This window comes from Chelmon rostratus, chromosome 13 (genome assembly GCF_017976325.1).
Source record: "Chelmon rostratus isolate fCheRos1 chromosome 13, fCheRos1.pri, whole genome shotgun sequence".
Taxonomy (NCBI): Eukaryota; Metazoa; Chordata; class Actinopteri; order Chaetodontiformes; family Chaetodontidae; genus Chelmon; species Chelmon rostratus.
The window spans coordinates 20120833-20143382 of NC_055670.1; the positions used below are offsets into that span (position 1 = coordinate 20120833).

The following is a 22550-nucleotide window of genomic DNA, read 5'->3' on the forward strand; positions in this document are numbered from 1 at the left end:
CAACTCCATGTCTACCCAAATGTTAAAAAATGGTACTGTGCTGCCATCCGGTGGTGGATTAACTAACATACACCAAAGACTGGTAACCGGTGTTAAAACTGGACTTCAGAGACATGTTAACAAAACAGTTCATCTACTCACTCAGCTGAGAGTGAAGGTGCCATTTGGATGAACTCTCAGTGCTCCCACCAGGCAACAGTTGAAGGCTCAGTGTGTCTGTCAGAGTAACAATCTTTCATTGAAAGTACATTAATCTCTTGAAAAGGTCAGTATAAGGAAGACTTACAGGCTGCCATTCATGACCACCGTTCTGCAGAGGAATTTCAAGTATGTCATCTTAAGACCTGTGTATACTGAGATGCTTTATGTCTCCACACTGGTAAGAAATTGGTCTTTTACATAGAAGTTGTAAATATAAAATGAATGTTGGCTGAATTCCATTTAGCTGCTTCAGTTTCAGGGTCCTGGTAGTGTTCGTGCCATCATGACGCAATGGGACGCTTGAATACAACAGAGCCACCCTTCAGGTTATGATTAACACCTGTGCTTTTCCTAGCATGACAAATATCTGCTGTGAAAAAGGCCAATATAAAAGTCTGTATATGGAGACAAGGCATCAACACATCATTCAATATCCACACGTTTCGAGAATCAGTTTGATTAATCTGAAAATTACCTTTAACTTAACCGATGATACTTGACAGAACTGTTAACTAACAAGATCCAAGAGAACCACATGAACAGTTTTAAAGGGGTTTTTCTTTATAGGATGGTGCTAAAAATATAAATACACTCAGAGTGGAAGTCAGAAGTTTACATAAACCTAAGCCAAATATATTTAAACTCAGCTTTTCACATCCTGACATTTAATCCTGGCAAACCTGTCCTGTTTTAGGTCAGTTAGGATCACTAATTTATTTGAAGAATATAAAATGTCAGAATAAAAGTAGGGAGAATTATTTAGAGTTCAGCTTTTATTACTTTCATCACATTCCCAGAGGGTTAGAAGTTTACATAGTCTTCGATAGTATATTGTAGTGTTGCCTTTTAATCGTTTAACCTGGCTCAAACGTTTCAGGTGGGTTTAAACGAGCGTCTCAGACCTGCTGTGCCTGAGTCAGGTTTACAGGCCTCCTTGCTTGTGCACGCTTTTTCAGCTCGGGTCAAAAATGTTGTGTTGGATTGAGGTCAGGGCTTGGCTATGGCCACTTCACTTTGTTTAATATCGTAATTGGCTGGTTTCTTATGATTTTCCCATGAGGCCGAGCAGAGAGGAACTGAGTTTAAAAGTAGGTCTTAAAATAGATCCACAGGTACACCTGCAGATGACTCAAATGATGTCAATTAGCTTCTACAGACATGATATAATTTTCTGGAATTTTCCAAACTGTTTATAGGCAGAACCATCTCAGTATATGTAAACTGATGACCCACTGGAATTGTGATTTAGTGAATTATGAGTGAAATAATCCATCTGTAACCAATTATTGGGAAAAATCACTTGTGCACATGTTGTGTAGATGTCCTAACGAACTTGCCAAAACTATAGTTTAACTGACTGTGCTGAGTCAGCTGTTATAAAAAACAATAGTTCTACTTCTCACAGCGAGCAGAGCGAGTGAATTTAAACAGGCCTGAAAAAAATCAGATTTTGTACCTCACAGTGATCCAAGTCATTGTTTCATAGCTGGTTTAACAAGAAAATCACATCTGGTCCGCAGCACCGTAGTAAATCAGATTGTCTAGTGTTGCAGAAATCCAACCGTAATCACAGACCTCCTAAATTCAACAGTGGCCAACCAGTAAAAATGAATAAAAAACAATTGAATCCTACTGTAGCAAAGCTTTACTGAATCATGATCAGGTTTTCCAGGAAAAAATAAAAGTTTATATAAAATTGCATTTGAGACGTGACAATCTGTGTTTTTCCAGTTTGATCAGTAACACGTTCCTTACTTCGTTTGTAATTACAAAACACCTCAATGCTGAAATCTCCTCAGAGTGTAGTAACAATACTGCCAACGTACCTTTCAAAAAATATACATAAATCTACTTCATATCTACAGGCAGCTGATGCCATTATACTGACAACACATTATAACTGTACGCTACGACACTTTTGGACAACATGTCACATTTGAACATTACACTGAGTAGTAGCATAAATAACCGTCACTGCTAAGAAGACATTGTAAAACAGTCAGCTTCCCTTGTTCAAGACAGATAATGAAATCAACAACATAAAAAACTACAGATGTGTAGTGTGAGAACTCGTGTAAGGGTCCAGACTTAAAAAAAAAAGGTGATATACTTCATTAACAACTCAGAAAAGTTAGAATTAGGCCTCAGTTTTACATGTACAAAATCAGCTTTTAAGATATTTCACAGGGATTTGTCAGGGATGTTTTCATACTGAGGCATCTCAAGCATTCTCAGATGAGACTATTTGAATACATTCATTTCCATAAGGCAGGGTAGTCACTACAACATGTTAATACCAGGAGCCATGTGCTGTAATGGGGTCAAATTACAGATATCCAGGGAGGTGATCCAAAAACTGGAACGAGTGTTCACCTCCAGCTCACTAACAAAGTGTTCCCTTTCACAATTACATCACCAATTTAGAAGTTAAAATGAACGTAAATAAAAAAAACTGTCACAGATGGAAACAGTGACTTCAAGTGAGGATCACGTTTTAGACAAAATGTTAAAACTTCATACTTCCGTGGTAAGAGTTTCCAGAGGGGCAGAACATAGAGGGTACAAAAAGAGACACAACTAACTGCCATTAGTGATGTTCAACCCCAAATGATGCTGGTACCAAAATGTGTCAATTCAAAAGTACTGAGACGGGCAAAACATCACAAAAAGAGCAGGACAATAAAAACATCAGTTGAAAAACCACGTCTACGGTCATTCACTGGAAAAGATTCTTTCAAGGTCCAGTGTTGCAAAGATAATCCAGCGTTTTCATTTCCAGTGGCTGCCAGTCGAGCTTCACGAGCAGTATTTAGAGTTTAAAAAAAGGTTTGTAGTGTGCTACAAGGACAGTACAGAGCCATGTCCGCGTTTCATCGTGTTAAGAGTCCAGGTGTTTTTATCTCTTGGAATCAACATTTTAAGTCCCTTTAAGTCTTTCTTTTATCTGTCTTTGTTTATAGATTTTCCTTTCAGTCCTTCATCCAGTGTACTTCAGCAGCTCGACATGCTGCGTGATCTGTGTGTACAGAGAAGCTCAGAGTCGCAGGGATCCAGTGGTGTGAATTACCAGTGAGACAGCAAGAATAAAAAAGAAGAGAGGAAAGCAGCACTAAAAAAAGACAACCTACCCTTTCAAGTCACAAGTCAGTGGTGGATGCTCATATGCAACGTACCTTACAGTGTCGTGAGATTTTAGTGTGTCAGCCCCAACTTCACCTCTGCAGCAAACAAGTTGAATAATGAGACTTTTTATCACTTGCCATGTACAAGGAGGTGGTGCAGATATTACAGACCGAGGTTTGGTTGACTGGATGGATTACATGAATGGCAGGTGACTGACAGTAAACTAAAACAGGAAGTTAGGTGCTCCTAAATATGTTAATACTGGTGCTAACTGTTTTACAAAAACTAGGCTGTGTCTGTATCATATTTCTATTATTTTCCTGTGTAGTTCAACCTGTTTGTGTGTATGTGGTGCTGTGTAAGCTGCCTCTTCCCGGGTTCCACTTTCCTCTTAGCCCTCAGTGTTCAGCACACCTGGACCAGCTTGCTTGTATGTGAATGGGTGAGGGGGTGAGGGGGGAAAGCAGTCAGGGAGACTAATGCTGTGATGGCTGCTCCTCATTTCTCCATCAGAGCTCAGTGGTCAGGAGACCTCTGGGTTTGGCTCCATCTTCCGAGGCTGGCTGCTGAGCCACAGTGCTGCGGGACACAGGAGAGGCAAAATGACTGCATCAGAGATTTACTGAAACTACTACTGACATACACTGCTTTAAAAACAATTACATTGCTGCATTCATAAAAGAGGTAAAACATCCATCACGTAGCTGACATCATTCACAACTCTACTTTTGTATGAGCTCAGTTATAACTGTTCTCTTCAGAATTATTCTACAAAAAAATTTTTTATTTTGTGACCTTTGCTGTGCTTATCAAGGACTCCTGCAGGATGAGCAACTTCTGCAGTGACTAGCACTGTTTTACAGAGAGAGACACTGTCAAAGCCTTTAGAGTGAGCTCACGATTTCTCGAGGCCAAGCGAGAATTACAAGCACTTCACTTAAAACTGGTTTGCATTGGGATTTCAGCTAAAGGAGGCATTTTCCTGCTCGGCCAGCAGGGGTCAGCATACTACCAAGCTCGCTTTAAAAATAACCTTTGAGTGCTTCGAGTTATGAAGAAGTTTACCTGGCGGTGGTGTTACGTGTGTGAGCGAGGTGGGGGAGGGCTGGGGTGAGAGCTGCCCCCCCATCTGCAGGGAGGACAGGGTTGACCTTAGCAGGGGGGTCAAGGTCGAGCAGGCCGTTAGTAAAGACGCCAGGAGGCTGCATTAGAAGGGGATGAGGGAGAAGGAAGGAGGTCAGTCCCTACGGAGCCACTACATCAGCCAAAGTGAACAGCAGCTATGCAAGTGCATAAGCCTTGCATCACCCAGTCAATGGACACTTAAATTATAATACACAAAACCCTCATACATAAGAACATTTTATAAGATTCCTGTAGAAAGAAAGACAGGCACAAAGCCAGACAGACAGGTAGACAGCTGAACAAGAGAGAGTCAGACACGTTAACACAGAGGCTGATCACTCACAGCAGATGTAGGAATGATCCAGCGAGGTGTGATGACAGGTTTGGGCTGCTGCACAGGTGGTAGCTGGGAGACAATCAGAAAAATGTTACACATCGACCATACTAACTTCTGGGGGTGAATTCACCCACCTCTGAGCCCAAATTGCTGATACAGGTTTACTTCCAAAGATCACAGCTGGAGGCTTGTGACTGCAAGTCTAGTAAACACAACACTGTTTAACCACAGAATTACATTACATTAAAAGGAGCACATTCAGTTTCTGTCACATTCCTGTTGCTAACATTACATTCCTATCTCTAATAGAAGTGGCTTGATGCTAAATCCTGTTGGTATTGAAAGCATTCGCACTCGGTCTGGGCTGCGGACACAGGTTTAAGGTTTGAGGGTGAGTAAGTGATGTACTGTTACATGTCTTTCCTAGTGTTTTTGAGCAAGTCCATAAAGCCTGTCCTTTCCAAAAGTGCTTACAAAAAACACATTTTCAGGAGTTGACTAAATTCGCAGGTCACCGTGAGCAGTGGACTGACACTTACAACAGGAGTTGGATCTGTGAAATCGATCAGGTTGTCAGACAGCGGGACGATGTTTTGCAGGTCAGCTTCCTCTGATTTAACCTGCAGAACGACACAAACACTCTTCATCAGAACATACAAAGAAAGAAACTTGCACAAATCCCAATCAGTTTCAACACGACAACAAATCAAGACAGGCACACAGGCAGGGCTTATAATACATTCTTATTGAACAGAAACTGTATGAGTTAATGCATGTGATAGTGAAAAAAAAGCAATATTTTTGTTTTTGTGCCTTAAAACAACATTAAACGCGTTATACACGTGGATATTACTTCCACGGCAACAAATGTAAATGCACCACAATAAGTCATTTAACTGTGAATAATCATGTTACCTTTGGTGGCATGCCTTCGCCAGCAGTCTCAGAGGACATCTTGGGAACTGAGGGGTTTAAATCTTCCGCCAGCCTCTCGGCGCTGATGAACAGAGCAAGAGACAAAAATAAGCAAAGGACGGAATTTCAGATTTGTGTTCCGCTAGATAGATAAATCCACACACAAACAGAAATGTATTTCGAGTTCCTCATCCTTGAAACAGCGGTAAAAAAAACCTATTTCATCTGTACATTTATTGGTCCATTTTCCTCATTCATATGATTCGAGAAATTTCTTTAATATCTGAGTCCTACACACAGCCCAAGGTGAGGTCTTTGATTTCCTTGTTTTGGAAAACCAACAACCCTCAAGGTATTTCTTACATCTGTATTAAACATAGAAAAGCTAGATTCTTAGATGAAATTACTTCAATTATTAAAGGATGATCAAAATTGTCCTTGATTAATGTTTTGTGACTGACTAACTGATTATTGAGAAGGAAACCAGCCTGGATAGTATGTGCATTTACTGCATCAATGAGCCTAAGCGCCAGCTGTCTGGCCAAGCCTCTGCGTGTGTCTGTATATTTGTGTCATCCTACTGTAAACACTTAGTGAGCAAGGACGCCAGCAGTAACCAGGCAGAAGTCAAGTCATGTGACTCCACACACACACATACACACACACACACACACACTAACACAGACAGCTCAAACAGATGTCAGCAGAGACTACAAAGAACAAGCAACACCTTTACATCCAATGGCTCATTGTTACATTTGTTTTCTGTTCTGTTTGGGGGGGTGTAGGCCTACATAAGTGTTTGTAAGATAAAATTCTATAATGGGGATAGAACTGTAGAACTGAAAAACTGTGTGCACCCCAGTGTTTACTTTGGGACCCCATCTTTGCCCCCCCAGCTTGGGATAAATAAAGTATAAGTATCTATCTGTCTGTCTATCTAGTTTTAACTATCCTCCTTTATTCACCTTTACCTCAGATCTGAATGGTCAAAGCCTTTTCTTCCTTCCTACTCTCAGGATCTTAACAGCTGAAGTAGGTTAAGTGAACACTCATTACATAAGATGTGTTTGAAGTTAAAGGCACAGCGAACTATAATTTACTGCACCCTATCTGGGCAATATGGTAATTAATCAATTACAAAACTTCTGTACGACCTAAATACTAATATATGAAGGATTTAATGAAGACTCACAGTGTCGTTTTAAATAAAATGTAGATAATGATATTCACAAAATGTATCTTTTGAATTATATTAAGGAGAAAAACACATATAATGTGTGTCTGTCCTCTCGGAAGGATTAGGAATTCGCTACTGTCAGACATTCCCTCCTCCGCTAATCCTTCCTCCCAGTTTCTCTCTCTGGTTCTCAGCCAGTGGGAATAATGAATACATACAGAACCTTGTTGACAAATTATAGTATTTAGTTTTTACTTTTCACGCGCAGAGTAAAAACTACACAGAAAAGCATTTAGTGCACACAGACTGACCTGGCCCCTGCTGATGAGACCAGTGAGGCGGGCTTGAGCAGGTCCCAGGACTCCTGGATGTCAGGGCGACTGCTAACGGACAGAGACGAGTTACTGCCCATTCGCCCAGTACGAGCCTTTAACCTGGAAACAGACAGTACGTATGTTAGCTTTGTGCCAGTCATTGAGAGTGTCCACATATGATGTGACTTTTCTGCATGAAATATTAAAAGAAAGGAAAAACACAAGTCACAATACACAATGAGGCGGTCTTAAAATCTCACAATAATAAACAAATTCAACAAGAATCCGACTTGAATGGGGTACAGGGAGGGAAGATGGGGAAAAAAGTAATGTTTAAAATTGATTTTATATGTATATATGTATAATAATACTATGAGAAATAGCATTTACCAAATCTAAGGTGGCTCATTCTCCCCTTATAATCCTGAACCACTGACCGCCTCTGATACAAGACAGCAACAGGGGCGCGAGCTGCAGGTGATGTAATGTTGTGAACTATGCTAATAATCCTCATGAATATTCGAGTAGTTAATCAGCTCTAGCAGCAGGGAGCTCTGTGACTGGCTGAGACAATGTGTTGACAGTTGGCATGACTCAGGAAGCTGGAGGAGGAGGGAAAAGTCCCAATTTCAAGACAATGGAGCACAAGGGACAATGTCTTTTCTCCTGTATGTACAGAGTGTACAATGTGTAACATTTGTTATTACAGTGTGTGGTCATACCTGGCAGAAGCTTCCTGCAAGTTACAGTTTTTATCTCCAACCATTAGGACATGTTCCTCCAAAGGTCCCTTCAGGGAGGAACAGAGGGAGAGATAATACAGCCATGCATCTCCATCTCATTTCATCCAGAATAACATTGCAACTATGACATTAACATGGACAAGTTAATACTGCTGTGACACACCTTGTTAAGGCTTATTTATTTTATATTCTTGAAAAAAAAACCCTTTATTTAAATTTTCTAAAGCAATTAGAAGCATCAAAGGTGACAGTAACTGACAGTAAGGGCGCTCTTGAAACTTCAGTTTTACACTTGCATCACTAATAATAATCTGACTAATTAGTGTCTTTGCACTTGCTTCTCGTCCTTTTTGTCCAGTTGTGTGCGGTCTGTTCCTCACCTTTAGGGCAGCAGCCTCAGCCTGCGCTTTCAGGATGTTACTCTTCAGATCCTCTGGGGTGCGCAGTGGAGTGACAACTGGGCTACTACTGCCTGTACTGCTCAGACCACACTTCTCTGTGAGCTTCACCACGTCCTCCTGTTGGAGCAGGATGGGAGGGGGCCCACCAAATCCCATCCAAGAAAGAGAGACTTTTATAGTTATTACTTCTGAACAAACTGGACCACATGCTAGGAAACCCCTGTAATCTCTCGACACTGGGGCAAATACTACATGTGCTGCGAGTCTACATCTAGAAGGCAACAAAAGTTTTCATTAGTTTTTAGGGTCTGGGGTTAAAAAAAATTTACAGAAAGACAACCGAATATGAACAATCACACACCTGATTGTTCATGGCCATATTGACATTGAGGTTATTTCTTGGAGTAGCAAGAAGCGGACTGTTGTCCAACGCCAGCTGCTTCAGACGAGCTGCTGCTTCTGGAGAGACACAACGTTAAACTTAAATACACCCACGCATCTGCATCGTAATCTTTCAGTCCAGTGAATACACACACATTTCACATTATGATTATAAAGAAAGTACAAGTGATGTTTATTATGTGCCACTTTTCAATGTTATTCTCTAGAAATTCTCTTCTGTGTACTTGTCATCAACAAGAAGAAGCACATAATCAGCTCTGGGGGTTGACTGACGCAACGCAACTGACACAATAGTTGGAAATAACAGGAGAATGTGAGCAGAGGCAGGGAAAATGTATAAGATGTGAATAAGGAGAGTGAGTCTGAGTGGTGGTTGGTGGTTCCAGCATTTCACAGTCTGACACGCTGTCACCATACTGTATCATTCCGACAAACACATTTACATGCATAGGAGAGATATTTATATAAGCTCGACTCCAAAAAGGTTGGCACACTGTGTAAAACCTAAATAAAAACAGAATTAATTGTTTGCAGTCGAACTGTGTGTACTGACAACAATTTTACAAAGTGTTCCTGAGCCCATTTAGTAACATCCTTCATACAGCCTCCGGGCCCTACTGTTTGATCCGGCCCACAAAGCAATTCATAAATACAAAACTCAGAAATTACATAACATAACATAACATTTACACATTGTCCCAACTAGAGATTATGCTTTTAAATCCAGTTTTCAAATATTATCTCATTTGTGAGTTTGGCCACAACACTTCCTACATAACTTTCATCGTCACTTTGAATTCACTTTGTGGTATGTTTGTTAGTAGGTTTTGAGTAGCCTCACCACTGAGGCTGAGAGGGTCCTCTCCGCTGACACTGGGGCTGGCGTATGCGTTGCTGGGTCCGGCCTCGTCTGTAGCCGTGACTGTGGGAACGACAGGAGCCCTGAGGACATCATCAATGCACGTCTCCATCAGGTCAGCAACCACAGGCAGGCTAGAGACAGAAAAAAAGAACAGCAGATCAACATGGGGGGGTTAAATATAATTCTGTTTAAATATAAACATAAAAAAATACAATGGGGGAGATAATGAAGTGTTTAACCAAAATTACAACAAAAGAATTTAGGATTGTACAGCTGTATAACTTACCTGCAGTATCCATTAGATATGAATAGACTCTGCAAGCGTGGCAAAACTGGCCCATGATGATATATCAGAAGACATTTATAATATCTTCCCATAAACAAACAACACAATTATAATAAAACTAAAAACAAAAAACAAAACACAATGCCCATTAAGACCACTGTATTGAGAAAAATATATCTGAAAATAAAAGTTCTGTAGTTTATGTCAGTAATTAGGATATCTGAAAAGATAATTCTTTGATAAAGCTTGGGTGCTGCAGTGGGTTTGGCAAGTATATGTATACATCCACTGCATTTAGAATAAAAAAAAACTGGTTTGTTATCAGGAATACAAGAAAGTACAAAGACTGTACTTTCTACCAGAATGATATGTGAGCTGAGTGTCCACAGAGGCAAGATAAATGAATAACTTTGCTGAGAGGACTTCTCAAGACATAAAGAAGAATGACTTAGCCTGTAGAAATAAGTCGTCAAAGCAAGCAATAACTTTTCTGGGAAATAATGTGGTATCCTCTGAATTCCAAGAAACCTGAAGGAAAACATCTGATACATGGATTTCAGGAGAAGCTTGTCCAGCAGCCTAGTAATTACCTCATATGACTGTAGCCTGAAGACACAGTGAAACATGTGAAGTATATATTACTATATGCTGCCTGGAGAGAGCAGGAGCTAAAGCACGACACACACAAACATGTGAAGAAAAGAACAATGCTTTGCCTGAGGAGTCGCATACAAAATGCATATAAACACTCCCACATGTTTAGTGATCCATGGAGGACAAGGTGAGGATGTATCCAACCTTTGTGTGGGCAATAAACACACAGAAGACAAGACGAGACCAAGAAGCAGAAAAAAAGCATAGATACACATACCAAGGACATACAGACGCTTGCCAACCAAACACTAAATGGCCATTAGACACTCAGCTGTCTCATCTTGAGCATGTGCTGTTCAATTGCTCTCTTTGTTTTTTTTTTAACATGAAGAATAAATGCATTTCCACTGAAATGCTAAAAGAAAACTCAAAATGCAACACATGCACAGTTGAAAAGATTTCATTGGGAGATCTCCAGTGATAAATGCTAAGTAGCAGCCAATATCTTGTCTTGTTTAATCTTAAAAGGTGTGTAGATTTCCCTTGTTACTGTGCTTCATGTTCAGCAGCAACAATTTCCCAACCCCCTTGCTTGTGGCTAACGCTTTCAAGTCGGAATTATTATGTGTTCGAGAGATGGGGTACAATTTAAATGACAGCAAAAGAAGATACGACATACCAGTATATTTCTGCACTGAACAAGAGCCCAACAGCCTGGTAATAATTTTGTGGATACAGTGGATATACTGTAGTGTGAAAAGAAAAATGATACACATCGGGACATAAAGCTACATACTCTCCTGTGTCAAGAGTAATCCTGTATTTATTCTCTGAAATTATTTTCAGTGTAAAGTTCAGAAAGATATACATCCTTTGGCCAGTTATGTTGTAAACACTTAACTAAGCAATAATATTATAAAATCATCTTCATTGGTTGCGCTGTGCAAGACACGGCTGTGTAGTTTGAGGTGCAGGCTGATGGTTGGGTCATTTCATAAGAACCCTCCATAATGTGCACTAAAAGTGTACTAAAACAGACGTGCAATTTACATTCAATTCTGATTCAGGTCTGAAATATTTAATGGAATTATGCTTGTTTGATTTCTGGCAATCAGTTGGATGAGAAGGTCAGTTTTTGTTCAGGCTAGCTCATCACTGGAAGTAGGGACGAACAGCTCACTTTCAACAAAAGACAAAAATGCATCAGCTCTTCTAAAATGTGTGCGACACCCGTGAAACAATGTGCAAATATAATCTTGGAATGCAAGTCTTTTCTCCTGCCTCTATGTCTTTGTGCTAAGCTAGGCTAATGACCTCTGAGACAAATCTCTGGAGTTGAAAGAGATACTGACCTTCTTACCCAACTACCTTTTGAAACATTACCAGCAGATCCATGAAATGTGTAGGGCAGATTAAATACAACATAGAGAAAATCATAATTTCTAATATAAAAATCACTTGATGGAACTCAAACTTAAGCAATACAGCAACAATTGAGATATTTAAAAAAAACACAACAGGAGAGGACTTAGTGAAACCCTCCAGGAACTATGTGACTTATTGTTTCCTTGCAGAGTCGAGAGTGGAACTGAATTCCTAAGCCTCACACTGATACCATCTCAGGCCAGCCAGCGAGTTTCACCATGAGGTTAAGAGTGAAGCACAGAGGAAGGGAAGGGAAGAGGAGAGACTGAACAAGAGAGACAAAGTGAAACAAAATGGAGATAAAGAGAAAGGAAAGGGAGGAAAAGTAGGAGGAAAAGGAGGCTACTCTTTCAGAATGGTCACTGGGTCAAGAAAAGTGGTAGGAAATGCAAGAGAAGGGCAGTATCATATGTGTTAGCACGCATAGAGAGGTACCAGTCTGTGAGAGGTGTTACCAGACTGGCTTTGTGGACTTTGAGCGGTTTGTGTTAAGGAATGTTTCAGTTAATAAGAAATCTCTGCATTCACAACAAATGTGTCCTCCAACACCGGACGGTTTTCGGGGGCGAGTCACTGCTGAGCCATTCCAACTTATTAGCGTGCTGTCCAATTCATGTCAGTACAGAGGTGAGACCGCTGTCAGGTCCTCGGATCTGTCCAACTCCTTGTGGGGAGCTTTGATGAGACATGAGCAGGAAGGATGGAGGAAAGAGGAGACCTGGGGAGAACAGGGTGGAGGAGGGGGATGGCGACAAACAGGAGGGGGATGTGAAGACATGGGAAGTGAGTGAGAGTGTAGGTAAACCAAACGCGAGACTGGAGGGGGGTAGGAAGGGAAGCATCGAATGAAAACAGCAAGGAGGAGAGGGAGATTGTATGCAAATGAATGAGGGAGGGAAAGATAATACAGCAAGAAACGGCTAGTTTAACAGGAGTATAAAGTAAAATAGAGAAGGAGCAGAAGAGAATTTGAGGCAGCTCATAACATGAGTCTGGGAGAACGTTATTTTAGTGCACATAAAAATAATTAAATAAGCCATTCATGGTCGTGATGGGCCAGGCAGTGTCAGGATGTTGAATAAGCCATGTAACTTACAGCCACACTGTACACTAGTGTGCATGACAAGTGTTGTGACACGAGCACTTGAGTTAAGTGAAGTGGACTGGATGTCTCTGGAGCGTCAGTGACCTGGCTTTGCACCTCTAGCGACTGAGGTCTGATGGCTTATGTCAAGTCTATGTTTATATATTCAGTCCTGGAGGTCCTGAGCCGGAAGCTTTTATTCAGGCTGACAGCCCCACTGGGAGTATGAGAGGCAAAGGGAGCAGACAGTTTCTCAGTGCTGCAGTAAAACAGTTACTAACTTGATGATCTTTGACTGTATTTTGCACATACTCTCTTGTTAGCAATGGAGAATAATATGTGGTGAAGTAATTCCAACGGCACTGACCTAAGATTACTATCTACTCTCACTTCAGATAAAGTTAGAGAGAAGTGGAGGTGCTTACAGGAAGGAGAGGCGATGGTCAGAGAGAAGGCAACAGATACAGACACAGCACTACAGGAGATCTTAAAAGAGTGAGCTAGTTAACATAGTAAGGGAACAATACAAGTACAGGCCCATTACATGAAACATGGCAGTTTGAATTGTTAAAAACCGAATAATTCATAAATTCACTGACTTTTCTGAATGTCATTTATGCTAGTAATACATATATTGACATGTATATAATTTGGATAATACTGTCACCATTTGGGCATCCCATCATAACTTAACATGTATGTACAATAGGCTTAAGCATATACAGCATTCATTCTCTTCTGTGTTTGGTAAAGCTAGAGGATGACAGATGGAGAGATAGAGAAGACTGACTCCACATGTTATCAGAACAGCTGAGGGCTATAGTGCTCCATGCAAAATCAACAGAGACATTCTACTAAAAGCAAGGGAGTACGTGTGGGAGGGGAAAGGGAAGAGCACGATGGGTTAGTCTGAGGTATTAGTGATACAGCAGTGTCTCTTTCAAAGCATCTTCCTCATGTCCACGGAGTCAGTTGTAAACGGTTGCCATGGTTTGACAGCATAAACAAGAGCTCAGAGGTCATCTCAGAGTAATTTCAGCGGTGATAAAATACACAAGAACTTGTTATACTTGTGTCAGTGAAAAAACACTGCCTTGAGAACACCACAGAGCAATGAGACCTGTACCAGGGAGGTCTTATTAAAACGAAACAGTAGGTCTGTTTGTGAACCAAGTGTACACCCACAGTGACCCACTGGTTTGTGGACTACCGTTTTGAAGCCTCAAGTTTGGCATTACGACAATCACTATATTGTTTTTTCCAGTCAGAAGTGACCATATTTGGACGAGAGGGTGGAGCTGTAGACGATACGCATGGTAGTTTGCTACGCCTCTATCCTGATTGGATCTGACTGAGAACACAAAGTAGCCACGCCCTAAAGCATACAACAGTTTATTGTCTATTTTTCTCTAAATGGGATCATAATTTACAAAATGAAAATCATGCTGTATTGAAGAAGACATTCACAATTGAGACCATAAACTACAATCGCACTTCTTTTTGCAGCTAGTGGAGTCGTCCCCTGCTGGACATTAGAAAGAATGCAGGTTTAATGCACATCCGAATTGGTTTCACTGTTCAGCCCTGAAGCTCTGTCAGTTATCTATTAAACAGTCTATGAGGTGAATTTAATCTTGCTTAAACACACTGAAAATGGACACGAACTGGAAAGTAAAAATATCAAGAGGCCCTGCTGTAAAGCGTAAAATGAATAGAGTGCATTTTAAAGGACATTGTGAAAAAAATAATCAGTATTTGCATCCTTTAGGATTTCCCAGTCAACAAAGTCTGAAAGAGGAGGGTACAGTAAACTTAGTGTGATAGTTCATCACTATCTACGTGCTGGCATTATCTAAGGTCATGTCTGTGCATCCTGTTTTAAAGGGAAATAAAAGGAAAGGAAAAAAGGGCCCCTACTCTACAGAAATGATGAGCAATCCTTAATACAACTGACCAGAAACTTCCTGTAGAAACAGGATCAGCCTGAGCTGTAAACCTGAATGAGCTTTGTTCTCGGAAAGCCAGAGTAGGCAAGTCATGTTTTGTGTGTCACCACAAAAATGCTAATTTCCTCTGCTAACACGAAGTCTTTAGCATCACTATGAACGTTGGCTATTAGCTGATTGGCAAACAAAGTTTGACTCATCCTTAAATATTATTATTAAATCCTGTGAACTACTTTACAGTTTAGAGGATAAAAAGGGGTTCATAGTGGAGCAGGTGGTTTGCAGGATGCACTGCATGACATTAGATGACTGAAAATAAAGACACCTAAGCACTAGTATGCACCAAAGCCTTGAACAGAACAGATCCAGCTGAAATCATAGATGCCGAACACCCCGAATCATCACACCATTCCCTGCACCGATTGGGTTGACATTTCATGCTGATCAAAAGCGGACAGACAGCAAATCATAGGAGACAATTCCATGGCAAGAAAACCCTTTTCCAAAGCCAAAATCAGAAAGCCTGCCGCTGCACAGCGACTGATTGGTTAAAGCCAGGGCAATGGCGAGATTCAGCGTTTGATCGTACCTACCTGGTCTGCCTCCACAAAAGACCAATTTGTCCTCAGTACATGTTAATACTGGAACACACAGGGGAACATTACAGGTTTATGGAGGACGGTGCATACATATTTGTATGCATAGGTAAATTTGCATGTTCATTCACAAACACAAGCTTTACACAACAAATGAAAATGCATCCACATCCTCAGATTTATCGGAGACAAAAGTTACACATAAAGCACATTTATGGACACCGCTCAGAGATAGCAATTCAGACTGAGGAGCAAGAGGTAAAAAAATACAGCACAATAGAGCCTGTAGATACAAAACAACAAAAAACAAAAGAAAGGTAATATGCGTGGTATTGATAAGAATGCCTCTTCATCTCTTTACGTGGTATGTGCTACTTTCTACTAACGCACACACATGCAGACACATAAGCAAAACTCTCATTAAGGCCATCGTGTTTCTGAGAACACTTCCATAGAAACATTACAAGAACATAACCTGTATTACAGGCACAGTCTCAAAACATAACAGGAACTTGAAAACGGGGAAATAGAACAGCCAAACATGCAACATGCACACAGAAATACTTTCTGTCTCCTTCCCTCCTTTCCCTGGTCACAGCAAGCCAGGGTCAGTGGATAAGCCATGTTAAGCCACTCTCATGGCATTAGACGATGAAAAACACACTTAGCTATCCACTCACTTCTCTCAGCACCCAACAGGGATCAGTCAGCCCACCCCTTTCCTAACCTGGTCTTGCTTCCCTGATCATCAGTGAGCAGCTGTAAACTGACACTGACATACAGTATGAAGAATTAATTGGAATTTAACTTATAAAAGTCATCCATCCATTTTCTAAAGTGCATATACCTCTCCAGGGCTGCAATAAAATAGGCACAAATGCAAAGAGCTGACTCTGAACCAGGCAGAAAACTCGAATTATCCAGTTACTAACCTCCTCTTTTCTCCGCCAGGACTCCTGGGTAGAGCCTCGATTTCCATTGGTCCACAGGCAGAAGCAGCTACTGGGCTGACCACAGGCAAGGCTGTCCAGGTACCTCTACTGGAGGAAACCTGAAGAGGGGTAGAAAGACAGAAAATATGTGTTAGAGAGAAGGGATGGTAGAGGTGTAGAGACGGGACAAAAGAAATATGAGATTGGAAGGGATTGAGACTGAAACTCAGTTGAAATCTTTCTATCATTAAACATGTAGAATTGCTGGTCTTGTATTCTTGTCTGCAGTCTGATTCTTACTTCTGACTTCAAGAACTTGTGTAAGTCTGTTGTATTGTTTCACTGGAGGAGGGATTTACGTACACACAGCCGTTTTGCTCCTCACCTTGTTGTCTTTGCTGGAGCTGACTCCATTGCCTGAGGAAAGAACCCTTTGGAAAGAAATAAATTCAGATTTTATTTAAAGAACAAACATCCTTTAAAGAATTCCGAATACTGTACTTGGATTTACGCTGTAAGTAACTGAACTGGTTTTCAGAGCCGTCTGAACACTTAAGAAATAAACCAGGGACTATTAGAATCTCCCACAATGCTTTTCACAGAGCACATTACTCATGTAAATTTGGCTGAGTGGCCACCATGGTTGGCAAATTACACAGAGCAGTGTGTAATTTGTGTGACACATGAACCACATCTTGGGGCAATGCAGACATACAATTTGGCTAAATTTATGACAATACTTTTTCCATTATGCTCTTTTTAAGTCTGCCAGGTTATCCATGTGCCAATTTGCAAATCCCCATCCCTGTTTAATACGCTAATGCTGCATCTTTTCAACAAAGCTTTAAATACTGTACATGTTTTGATCCTTCAACCGAACCTGCACTGTCACAGTCTAGGTCTGTCCGATCAGGCGCGATTAAAAGTTGCAGGAGTGATTGTCATCACCATGCTTTGAGTCAACTTGTCCCATGACAGCTTAAAACTACCACTGACATCATGTCTTTAGCCCACACACATATCCCTATAACAAAAGGCTCTGTAACAAGATTACAGTCAAGGCTTACGAATGAATTAAGAGAGAGCATGTGTGTGTGTGTGTGTGTGTGTGTGTGTGTGTGAGTCACAGCTCTTTAAGCAACAGCACCTGATCACTGTAGATGCATATGAAATTTAGCAATCAATTCAATGCAATCCCTTCCATTGTTAATATTTATCACAAAGAAAACAAATACATTTAAACAGGATTACACATAAGCAGTACTACAATAACTGATAAATAAAATGAGATGCTGTTTCTACACAGATCAACTGATGTGGATGTGAATTAAAGCGGTAAAACAACGAGAGGATAGATAAAGTCATTTATCAGGAAATGGCACAATCACAATGTTTAAATATCAGTGTACTCACTCCTGAGGATGTAAGTGTCCTGTAAGAACAAGAAGAAGAACAGACAGTGAGTGTAATGTTCAGATTCTGAAACAGAAGCAAAAACATGCTTCAAAGAATACAAGGATGTGTACATGTTTACATCATGCAACATATTTCTATTTCTGCAGCAGGGGCAATGTGCCATAGAGTGTGTGTATATACTCTGGATATATGTGCTTGAATTTGTGTATTTTTAGCTCAAGTGTTAAAATTGATTGCTATGTTTACAGGCTGTATATTCACATGCGCCGTGCTGGTGTGTGGCTGTGTGAGTGCCGTCCTCACCTCTGTTCTGCATGGTTCTTCTGGAGTAACGTCGACTGGGCCTTCTCTCAAAGGAGGCTGACCTCCTTGCTTTATTGGCCTTGGTTGTCTGATACTCTGTCTTTCCACTGATCACACAAACAAACAAAAACAACAGATTTTACACATGCAAGGACTTCTGTCTATTTCCAGACTCTTAACAGCGGTAACCATGATCAACACAGGCCAAACTGGTAAATACAATCTTGGACAAATCCCATTGTCCAAAAAACAAAAGGCACAGCGTTGACCCTTGCTGAACTCTGGATCCATTCAAGCGATAACCTTCTATTAACAACAAACCCTGTAACCTCTGTGTTAAACCAACATTACTGCCAATGCTTATCCAACTGGGTAATGTTTAAACACACATAGAAGGGAACTCGGTGGCTACTGCGGTATGTGGACACTGAGTGCCTGTCTTCTACCACTGTAAGTATCTGTGTGTACACAGGTGGGTTTTTTTGTATGTACAGAGAATGATACGGTGTCTCAAACTAGGATTATCTCTGTTGATATGTTCAAACACATGGTACAGAAACAAACACGTGGCTCTCTAAATTTGTTGCGTTTAACTCAGCAGCAGTTTCCCATCCCCCTCAAAGTCTTCTTTTTAAGCAGCCCCGGCTGCATTTGTTCCCCAGACACATTTCAACTGCATTTCCCTTCCAGCTAGAAGTCACTGGTGCTCAGGATGTGCAGCGGATAACACACTGCACAAAGAGCACCCATGCAGACCACACCAGATTTTTTAAATACAGACCAGAGACTCTTTAATATCAAAGTAAACCAGCAGAAATTTCAGACACATGTATGAAAATTTGTCTCCAAAAAGTAGATTCAGTTTGTTATGGCACTTGGAAAAGCAATGGTGCGAACAGTGATGATTTCGGTGTGTTATATTAAAGGGAATGAGCACTTAACACAATCATTTATTTTTATAAGTTTTATATTTGTACCTAATTTAGATGAAAATTAAGAGATTTGTTTTTACTTTTACATCATTTTTTTAGTGAGATGAAACTTTAACCCAGCATATTTGGAACAAAAGGATATAGCGACCCTTGAACACCACCCTAAAAGCATCCTCAACCCTTTGATCTGGCAGTACATCCATCTGTTACCTGTATCTGAAGCGTGATCCCATGCGTATGAATCCAGAGCGAGAAGAGTTCTTCTCTACCGGTCCTCTCAGCCTAAAGAAAGCATGGTGTTCCACAGCACACTTCCAGAGGTGCTTGCAGGCCTTGGGGTGGTCCATCCTGAACACAAAGGTGTGCTCCTGTTCTTTGCCCTGGGCAGGACAGGTGTAAGGTAAAAAGGTAAGTTTTCAAGACAGCGACATTTAATATGCACATTACTAAGTGGACATCTACAGCCATAATGGGACCTGCAACGTGGAGTGCTTGTGCCATTCTTCATCCATCAGTTATACAAGATAAAATGTAACACTTTGTCATTTCAAAGTCTTTCAGTCCTAGCCAACTGGGTTCAGTAAAACAAAGCTCATGTGCAAGTTCTTTATTGTGGAAGGAGACTAATATGTGAAGAATGAATGGCTGCACTGCACTCTGTGTAGATGCTGCCTCATTAATCAGATTTCTCATTGCAGCCTAAATGAAAGCCTGCCTGGCACCACAGCCGGTTGAAAAACTTGCAGACTCTTTGGTGTTCTTTGCTTCATTTCCCTGTTCTCCTTGGTTTTCAGGTGTATCTCTTGTATTCCACATTCAAACCAAAACACGGGTATTAAAAACAAACATCCTTCCTGACATTCTCCTGACTATCTCACCCAAAGTCACACAAAAACCCACAGACGTTTACACAAATAAGCTGACATAACAAGATCTATAAAGAGCACCATGCTCAGAAAGCACTGACAGTTTGCTGATTCACAGCCTCTAATTTATTCAAAGTGTGTGTAAAATGCTTGCATCTGTGATCTCACACAGTATAGCAAAACTCTTCAAAATCTCTCATGCTTTTTTAGGTCTGATCACAATTTTACACTGCTGAACTAGAGTGTGAAACTTGATTTCAGTTGGATCCTCTGATTGTTTGGGGGTTGGTTCTTCCCAAAAGATGCAATAGTAAACAGCGAGACGGAGAGACAGAAGCACACACAAGCTCACAGATGAACTGTAATCTTAAAGTGACATTCCCACTAACCACCTGTTTTTAGAAATGTGTTTGACAAATGGATTCAGTTATTCAGTCCTTTATTTTCAATGCAATTTCCCCTGATCTGATTCACAGCCATCCATCCCTCCTTTGCTTTCATCTCTGATGCTCCGGCTGTGTGTGTTTGTGTGTGTGTGTGTGTGTGTGTGTGTGTGTGTGTGTGTGACAAACAAGCATCCTAATAAAGAATTTAGAATCAGAGTAAATACAGTAAACTCCTGTGTTGACAGAACTACCCTACAGTATGTAACTGTTTAGGACAGAGTTGGGAGGGGAGAACTGTGTGTACGTGTGTGTGTGTGTGTGTGTGTAGGAGAATGGTGCATACCAGAAATACCAGAGGGGGTGGGCTTCTTTATTAACCTCACTCACAGACCTCCAGGATGGACATAAACAGACTCTCTCATATACACTAGCCTCTGGGTAGTACAATACTAAGTCTTGTTTCATTTTGACTTGGAACTAAACTCTTTTTGGGCTTGGGCACCACTTCAAACAACGGTTTTAAGAGGAATATTTCTTGTTTGTACAATTTATATTAAGTGATTTCAAAGAAATGGCTTCATGATCCACTTGAGTTTCTAAATAATTTTGTTTTTTCTTGGCAGCAAACGGCAGCATTATAACCCTGACAGGGTCAGTTATTACAAGCTGTAATAATGTACAGTGTTTAAGTACAAATGTATTTAAAAATAATTTGCCATATTTTTGTAAAGTCTGTGTGACTGAAACACAGTAAGCATGTAGTGTGGTTGGATTGATCTGAGACATTTCTGTGCACATTTTGATACTTGCTTGATACAATGCTTGAAACTTAGTAGAGTCTGGTGTTTAGATTGGGTCAATGATATACTGTTATCACGAGGGATCACTGTGGGTCATCGAATGCCTGTTCTGCATTTTCAACATTCCACTGTACGGCAAGTATGTGAGTGTGTGCGCTCACCTGTTCATCATCCTCCACTACCACAAGTGTCAGTTTGCTCTTCTTGAAATCCAGACAAGTGATCTTGGGCCTACAACAGTTGAAAAAACAAAACAAACAAATACAACAACAACAACAACAACAAGCAGGGAAATTCCAACACAAATACACACGGAAGAAGGAATAAAGAAAACTCAAATGAGACATTTAAGTAACTATTTCAGTAAATTATTGTAAAACACACCAGAAGAAGAGCCCAATCTTGGTTTGTCCTTCGAACACCAGAACTCCAGTCGGTGTCAAACCCAGACTGTATTCGTTACCATCTCTTGCCTGTAGAGCAGACATGAAAAGAAAGACCCTTTCACATATTTATGTTCTTATGCACATTCTTTCCACGTTCACTTCATATTCAGGCTATACAGTCCATGCTAGTGTGAAAGAAGAGTGTCATTTACCTTGACCATATGCATGTCCACCCCATACATTTCAAGCCACTTTGCTTTATTTAGGTAGTTAATTTCAGCTTGGGCGGGTGTCTGACCTCTGAAGGAGAGAAGGAAAAATGGGAGGAGGAGGAGAAACAGAACAGAAAGAAATGTTCGCATTATCGAAAACATAACTGCAGCTCCAAGCTGAAACAGAGGAGATGAAAAAGGTGCATTAATGAAGTGTTGCCTGTGATGGTCCCAGCAGAAGCCCACACAGGCTACAGAACATCCATTTATTTTCATAGCATATCAGTGGCCACTTTTAAATGCATTCCGCCTCAAAGATATTCATTTTGATACACGCAGCAGATTAATAAGAGGGAAATTCTGACCTGCACTCCTTCCATGCGTTGTATATCGCCAGCTCCACCTCCTCTGTCTGGTTGGGGATGAAGCGAAATTCTGTTACCAGGTCCAGACTGTGGTCTAATGGGTCACAATCACCAAGCTCAGCTGAAAACACACAAACAGACTAATCAGTTCACACTCTGAGCAGCATGGGTTCGCAAGATAGATTTGTTGTGGAGCTGTAGTCGTGGACCCCATGAGACAGTACAGATATATCTAATAAACTGGTAATTCAACTGAAGACTAACAACATTCTTAAAATACTACTTTCGGTTTTACCCACGACCCCAGTTAGAGGACCCCAGGAGGAGTGCCTGATAATGTGGTAGTAAGTAATCCTAATGCACAATATAACAAACAAATCCTCTGTCCATGTCACAACACACAAAACTTATTGAGCGG

General features: G+C 40.7%; 1 protein-coding gene across 1 annotated transcript in view; it reads right to left on the minus strand.

Annotated features, from left to right (window-relative positions):
* Positions 1-1828: 1828 nt before the first annotated feature.
* epb41l5 (erythrocyte membrane protein band 4.1 like 5) overlaps positions 1829-22550 on the minus strand; it is a 33070-nt gene continuing 12348 nt past the window's right edge. The window contains exons 8-26 of the mRNA XM_041950322.1: positions 22133-22253; positions 21768-21855; positions 21554-21642; positions 21331-21400; positions 19328-19497; positions 18186-18292; positions 17880-17898; positions 16852-16897; positions 16467-16585; positions 9583-9734; positions 8701-8798; positions 8319-8456; positions 7918-7985; positions 7193-7315; positions 5702-5783; positions 5326-5406; positions 4793-4855; positions 4390-4526; positions 1829-3903 (exon numbers count right to left, since the gene is read on the minus strand). Of these exons, the coding sequence (XP_041806256.1) occupies positions 3834-3903; positions 4390-4526; positions 4793-4855; positions 5326-5406; positions 5702-5783; positions 7193-7315; positions 7918-7985; positions 8319-8456; positions 8701-8798; positions 9583-9734; positions 16467-16585; positions 16852-16897; positions 17880-17898; positions 18186-18292; positions 19328-19497; positions 21331-21400; positions 21554-21642; positions 21768-21855; positions 22133-22253 (1841 nt within the window). The 3' untranslated portion in view covers positions 1829-3833. The remainder of the gene's footprint in view (positions 3904-4389; positions 4527-4792; positions 4856-5325; positions 5407-5701; positions 5784-7192; positions 7316-7917; positions 7986-8318; positions 8457-8700; positions 8799-9582; positions 9735-16466; positions 16586-16851; positions 16898-17879; positions 17899-18185; positions 18293-19327; positions 19498-21330; positions 21401-21553; positions 21643-21767; positions 21856-22132; positions 22254-22550) is intronic.